At 34.2% G+C, this 7708-nt stretch overlaps 1 protein-coding gene across 1 annotated transcript; it reads right to left on the bottom strand.

Moving 5' to 3' along the window:
• Window positions 1–2562: 2562 nt before the first annotated feature.
• On the bottom strand, window positions 2563–5715 carry LOC104120214 (U-box domain-containing protein 11-like). Its single transcript, XM_009631949.4, has 4 exons — window positions 5333–5715; window positions 4614–4730; window positions 4082–4534; window positions 2563–3931 (listed from the first exon to the last, which is right to left on the bottom strand). Exons 1-4 carry the CDS (start codon window positions 5627–5629, stop codon window positions 2861–2863), a joined length of 1938 nt encoding a protein of 645 aa, XP_009630244.1. The 5' UTR covers window positions 5630–5715; the 3' UTR covers window positions 2563–2860.
• Window positions 5716–7708: the final 1993 nt, after the last annotated feature.

Raw genomic sequence — 7708 nt, 5'->3', positions numbered from 1 at the left:
CAATAAAATATAGGTTCATAGAGAAAAAAACACACCATAATGTTGATCTTAATCAGCCTACTTTGAATACCAAATATAAATAACTAATTAAAGGTGTGAACACCTAACTAATTAGATTAAGTTAGTGAAGGAGTTAGCTAAAAGTTTATCTGAAATCCAAGAATTTGGAAAGAGGAAGTCTAACTTTACTTGGTAAGTTACTCATCCAACAAAAGAAAAACAAATAGTGAGTTTTCTCATATTTCTGTGAATTTCTTCCCTTTTTTTAAAGAATCGAAGTAATTTATGTGCCTTGAAATTGATCAGGTATGAACAATGTAGCAACCCAATATTTTAAACCTATTATTTCAGAATCACATCTTATACTAAAGAAAGCACCAGTTCATCCAGCTTAAAGAAAAAGTAAAGCAAATGTATCTATCTTTGCAACAGTGAAAAATGGCATTTTCTAATGCAGGCAGGGAAGCCAAAGCATCTTTGATTTCTTTTCAATTTTCCACACATTTTCCTACTTTAGCATAGTAAAAGTTGGTCATGCAGATTGGATCAAACACGGGTTTCTATAACATTCTAGATAAATCACTATCTAGGATTTGAAGGAATGTACACCTTAAAATAACTAATATAGAGTTTGTTCGGAACGTTTATTTATTTTTTAGTTTATTCAGGCAATTAATAGACATTTTTTATTTAAAATTATAAAATTACATCTCTTTCCCATAATATACTTGTGAGATTTCACTAGGTATGTTATTGTTGTTGTACAAAAATTACATCTCATACATCAAGAAGCAAATATAATTAACATTTTAAAGAAGGAATCACACATTTATTATTAACAATACAAGTAAAATCAATATTTTTTTACTAGGAACTGCATCTTTTTTTGTATGCTAAAAGTAAATTTGCACAAGTAAAATAACATCTTTAATAAGGGAATTCCACAAATCAGAATAAGAAAAATAAAAAAAATATCTTCAATAGATAAATTATACACCATAAGTAAATGCAGAATTAGATAAACTACAAGATCCCAAAAATTAAAATAAAAAACCTCATGTTTTTCTAAGCAATACTTGTGAAATATTCATCATAATTTAATTGTAAAGACAGTTAAATTGTATTTAACAATCATAGAATAACACAAATTTTTATGTTATAATAAAAAAATTAAATTTGATCTCAATCCAAAATTTCTATCAAAACCCAAGTTTTTTGATTTTGCAAAAAAAAAAAAAAAGCAAAAGATTTGAATTAAGAGAAATTGTTATTTTACGGTATTTTAAATATAGGAGGCTCTTTTTTGAGTGTCTTTGCTAAAGATCAGAGATAAAATAATAGAATAGAGGAAAACATATAAAAAATAATAATGAACGACAAATAGGAAATTGGGAGATAGCCAAAAATAAAAATGACTGGAACAAAGGAAATAAAAAGCACAACAAAAAAGGAAAGTTAGACAAGGTTCAAGATAAATTCGAACTTGAATTTTGTATACTAGAAACACTTTCACAAAGGTCTGCCAGCCAAGGCAACTTTGTCTAGTTTGCGATTGAGGGTGGCAAGATCAAATATTTAACCTAGTTTAAGAAAATTTCTACATAAATATATGATAATTTTACCAATCTAGCGGGTGCCGTACCACCCCACCCTAAAGGGTGGATCCGCATCTGCAAATTACCCCTCGATAGAACATGCCCAGAAGTGTTTGGTACATAAAGAAATACGCATTAGGCCCTGGTGACACGCTCGACAAAACACGCTCAGAAGTGTTTGGTGCATAAAGAAATATGCATTAGACCCTGGTGACGTGCTTAAAAATTGTGTGCTAGGCTCAAAACAGAAAATATCACTAGGGAGTTGGGCTGTTACACGAGGTTAGGCTGGATAGGGAGTTCTCTGTGATGCTAATTAGATTCCCTCTTAACCTCATGCATAAGGACTGCAACTTGTTGCTGCACTGCTCCTTGATTGAGAGATCAAAGAGAGGAGAATCATTCCCAGGAATTGGATAACCCTCATATTTTCAACAAAATGCCAATAAAGAAGTCATACTTACACTATTCCCTTTCAGAATGAATCAAGGGATGTGAATAGATTGAGACAAACCTGTGGGCTGTTGCCAGAAAAGCATTAAGACTTTTTCTTATCTTGTTTTTTCTTTTTAGAAAAAAAAAACTCTTCTTTTTAGTTATAAATTAAGGCTGCTGGCCATTATCTCAAAAGAAATAGTAAAACATTTCGCAATTAAAAGAATCTATCGAAAAGTCTTTCTGCCTTTCAGGGTAGGGGGTAAGGCTGCGTATATCTTACCCTCCCAAACCCTATTTGATGTTACATTCTTTCTCCTACCACCAGATAGCACTAGACCATGTCATTACTACTATGGGAATGAAGAAGGATCTGAGTAATAACTAAGGTTTATAATCCTCAGAAGCCAAAAATAATTATTACACAGACTCTTTGGAAGAAGTTAATGAAGCTTCATTTCACTTATAAATCTATGGAAGACATCACAAGCAGAAGGCTAGCATAAGAGAAAAGAAAGTGCAATTATCCACATATCAAAATGTCTCATTTTATACAGAGTTGATAAATTTTCGTCGAACCATATAATGTGACAAAACAGAAATTGATCAATTAGTAACAAATAATGAAAAGATACAGGTCAAACGAATCAGTGGCTCACTCAAAAACAGATTAAATAGATACACTGAATCACGGAGCAATGAGAATTGACTTATTTTCTCAAGCTCCCTTTCTTAGATTTTATCACTCTCTAAATAGAATCGTGTAATATTCACCGGTCAGATAAGAATGAAGGAAGCAATTAATAAATCTTTCACTGATAGAACACCAGTCAAGGCTGCTGAGATTTTCTAAGGTGCTCCAACAATGAAGTAGCCTTCCTCTTTGCCCTCTCGGTGCCACTATTAGCAAGCTCCGAAAGAGGTATAAGTGCACCGAGCCTACGAAGGCAAGATAAATTCTCAGGATCTCTCTTGCACAAGGAGAGTAAGATAGCAGCTGCATTCTCTTTATTACGAGGTAGACCTGTCCTTAGTAGATCTATCAACACAGGGATTGTGCTCACTTTTGCTATGGCAGCCTTGGCTTCTTGGTGGCTGGCAAGAACGGAAAGAATGGTCAAAGCTTCATCAACCATGCAATTGCTTGAATCTGTCAGCATCGTTAACAATGCTGGTATAATCCCTGCCCGTACCGCCCTACCCTTGTTTCCTTGATATATGCATAAGTTAAACAATGCTGTTGCAGCATCTTTCTTCCCTCTAGTGCTTCCAGTCCGAAGCAATTCGACCAGAGCTGGTATGGCTCCCGATGCACCTATTATTATTTTATTTTCATCTCCAAGTGACAAACTAAAGATGGTTGCTGCTGCATTCTCTTTTGCTTCCATGCTTCCAGCTCTGAGAACTTGAACGATAGAAGGAACAGCACCGGCAAGCATTATAATCCCCTTGTTGCTATCAAATATAGAGAGGTTAAGAATAGAAGTGACGGCATTATCTTGAATTTGACTGTCTTCAGATGTCAACAAGTTAACCAACATGGGGATTGCACCAGCTTCAGCAAGCAAAATTCTGTTATCTGTGCTTCTTTTGGATAGCGACCGTATCTCCGCTACTGCAGCCCTCCGATCCTCGGTGGACCTGCTTGAAAGCTTGCGTACAATTGCATCAATAGCTGCTATATCCCCACTAACATCACGAAATGATCCATCACTTCTCTTTATTCTCGCATATGCTAATGCAGTTGGTTGCTCCATATTGTTCTTTGCACACCAATCAGAAATGAGACTTCGCAAAGCAATATTTGGTGTCAGCGTAAGATCTTGGAGCATCTGCTGAGTTTTTGGGCATCTTGTGTTGCCTCCGTCTATCCATCTTTGTATGAAAGATCTCTCATAAGTCTGTGGGAATAAGAAAAGTGTACATTAAGCATACTACATTTGAAGATTTTCCACCCAAAAAGAGAATTCCGAGAATTGTTCCATCAAAAAGACAACGAAACACACATAAGAAGTCAAATGCCAAATGCATCAGAATCATGGGCGCGGTACCTGTCCTGTGGCCACAATTACAGGATCCCTCATGAGTTCAAGGGATATAGGGCAGAGATACTCTTCAGGAATTATAGGAGAATTTGTCTTCTTACTCTCCACGAGATTCTTTCTGGGTGAGTCATCTTCGCTGGCCGAACCGGGAATATTTGGGAAAGCAACCTCAGACAATTTGGTTGAATTCCTTAGATTTTCTGGTTCCTGAACTATCTGACTGCAATCATTGCCATTTGGACCACTGCCCAAAGGAACACCTCCAAGTTTTGGCCTAACTTCGTGATCAATAATGCCAATATTCTCTACATGTAAACTTCCAACTCCCGTACTAGCCGAGTGAAGCGGATCAATCTCCTTATCTAATGGTTGGGACAATGCTCGAGATAACAAATTTGAAGTCACAGGTCCACCATACCTCTCTTTGGCTCGTTTCAATTGTGTTCTGATCAATTCAACCTGGAAAAGTAGAAATATTAGGGGGGAAATCCAATGGACAAAACACATAAACAAGAAAAAGTAAAAGCTCAGAACTAACCTGCTCTTGCACTTCTTCTGATATATCGAGCTGGTCATATGGTAAGCTGCCCAGGGATTTCTCCAATTTCCATATCACACATTGAAATTGAAAAACGATCTTCTTCCTTGCCGCGTCCTTAAATCAAAAAACAAAAGAGCTTCAGTGAACTGTCAGAAATTGAAGATCTCAATTAGGAGAGTTTCTTTTTATTGATTATCACTACGATTTGTGAGTAATACTAAAGATCTGTTCTATATCCGCATGTTGGAGGCTCAAATTCGAAATATAACTAACATTAGCTACTATTGAATTAAAACTAGTTTCCTGCAAAGAATATCTTCAATACCTGGGGCAATAGCTTCACATGATTATAAACATCGCGCACCATTTTCAATTTGACTAGTGAATGACTATTTTTGGATCATCTCTAATTCACTTTAACTAGCATTAAGATAATATCAAATATTATCATTTTTGCATAATATGGGAAGAAATGACCAAATGCCAAACTTATGCACCTTCAAACACAGAACAAACGAACAAGGAGAACAAATGATCAACACATCACAGAAACAACAACAAGTACATTGCTTTATTTCACAATTGTCAACTAAAAACTTAGGAAATGCAAAATTCACATGTCAAATTTACCCCCCCCCCCCAAACCCCCTAAAACCACCTAACTGCAGACATAGAAATGCAAAACAAACCAAGTAATTTTAACAATGAGGACTTACAGATGAGATCTTGGGATCAAAGTCATTAGCAGCTAAAAGCAATCTTTTTGAAGCCTTGAGAGCTAAAGAGAGATCATAAAGGCAAGAATTGTGGGAAGAAGATGAAGAAACCAAAAGGATGTTGTTTGAATCCCTGATTTCCTCAAGCAAATGAGCCAAAGGAGACAATCTTCTGCCCAAATCAGTACAGTCTTTCTTGAACAAACCAGAAAATCCGGCACTGGAAATTCGACTGACGTCGTGAACTAGCTGGAGTGGGATCTTAGTCGCGACGGCGGTGGATTCTCCGCCGGCCATGGTGGTGGTGGTGGTGGTTGGGGGTGAGGAGGATTCTTGTAAGTACAACCACAATGCAGGGACTAATATGTGGTACCAATTGGGGTTTATGAGGCTTGTGTTAAAAGAGTTGGGGATTCTTAAATTATTTAAGAATTTATTATTTATTTACGTTTTATTATTATTATTATGTAAGAGAAAAAAACATATTGTAGGAGAGGAAATTAAGGAGCAACTTAGTCAGCCCATTAAAAATTCTCTTTCTATACTTCTTTTTATGTTTTTCATTCGATGCCCTTAGGCGTCCAACTAATCTGAATTCATGCCGAGAGGTCCCAATTTCTTGCGAAAGATAGTTTTATTTTTAGTATTCGAGCACAATACTTTTTATTAAGAATAAAAGGATAGTTATTACCCCACCATAACTTTTGATGGTCTTTCTATGTATACATAATACTACCTTACCCTCATATTATTTTTCCCGCTAAGAATCTGTTTTTTATTCAAAATATTTGACATTTAAAAAAAATAAGAAATCATTTAGTATTTTTTTCATATTTACATTTTACTGTGTCAAGTAGTGGAGTATTAATTTAAGTAGCAATATTTTTTAATAGATAAAAGGTAATTTAAACAAATATTTTTGTGATTAAGGTTTTAAATTATATTTCTTAAGTGATGTATACAAACCTTAAAAGACAAATTATGGACAGAAGAGAATATTTTGCTGATATAGAAATATAATTATTTTTATGAAAAGGTAGAGGTTTTGGGGAATTGATAATGTTATAATGATTTTTTAAATCAGAACAATATGACTTAACAGCTTGTTTGGATGGTTGTTATCCATCGTTTTATAATGTATTGTATTATATTATGTTGTATTGTATTGTATCGTTTTAGAAATACAACGTTTGGATAGATTGTATTGTTTGATGTTGTTAAATAACATTTTGCTGTTTGGTTTGACTGTATCGTACTGTACTGTAACTGATAAGTTTACTAAAATACCCTCAATTGTTTAAATATTAAAGTTATCAAGAATTGCGCATAAAATAATTTAAGAAAACTCCTTTCTACTAGTTTATCACCAAATATGTCTTATAAATAGATTAAGCAATTAAATTTATGCAAATTCTAACAAAATGAGTGGAACAAAATTAGCAATTTTATGTTGGAATTAGAAGCGGCAGAAGTTCTGGAAAAAAAAGGGACGAAGACAAAGTAGGTTATAGGTGGGAGATTTAGAATTAAAATAAAGAAAAAAAGTAAATGGTAAAATAAAATTATAGAGTAATAAGTTAGGGCATAATTAGAAAGAAAAATAGGAAACAATCCTACCACACCAAATCGATTGTTTAAAAAAATGGGACTTTTCATTATTCCGGAATAATGAATTTAACAATGCAATACAACCAATTTTAATGAAACAATCAAAACAAACATGTTTTGGACTAACAATAAAATACGATACATTGAGTAACAAATATTCAAACAAGCTGTAAACGAATTACACCTTAGAAAACCAAAATAGGACATCACAAGTTTTAAATTCTTGAATAGGAAATTAACTTGAAAGAGAACCAAAAAATATTATTTACCAAGATAAAAATGCTCCGTGTGAGCCAAAAATACATTCTTTTGTCAATTTGAGTAAGCAATGAGACGCCTAAATAGGTTTTGGAAGTTTTAATAATTTATGCTTTCTTTTCTATTTCTACATTTCTAAGTTCCAACTTTATGGTTGGACCATATTTCCTATAATCTTTTCAAGTTAATGTCGAACCGTGTCACACACCAATGTGTGTCATCTAACAATAACCTAACTTTCGCAAATTGTAAGATTTTCAATCTTGGAAAAGTTTGGAGGGCAAATTATACATTTGTCCGGTCTATTAAAATTAATTATATTCACTAATCAAATATACACAAATATTATATTCACTGATTCCCTATTTACTGCTTTCCCAGTATCTCTTTCTGCTTATATGACTTGCCGGGAGGCTTTGGTTGTGTTTTCGGAGTGTTTTGGGACACTTAGTCCCTAAAGCTGTAGCTAAAGTTCTAAGATTTTGCTCGTGGTAAGAACTGTGTGAAGAC

Source organism: Nicotiana tomentosiformis, chromosome 4 (assembly GCF_000390325.3).
Source record: "Nicotiana tomentosiformis chromosome 4, ASM39032v3, whole genome shotgun sequence".
NCBI classification, from domain to species: domain Eukaryota; kingdom Viridiplantae; phylum Streptophyta; class Magnoliopsida; order Solanales; family Solanaceae; genus Nicotiana; species Nicotiana tomentosiformis.
This window is presented reverse-complemented; position numbering and strand designations above follow the sequence as displayed.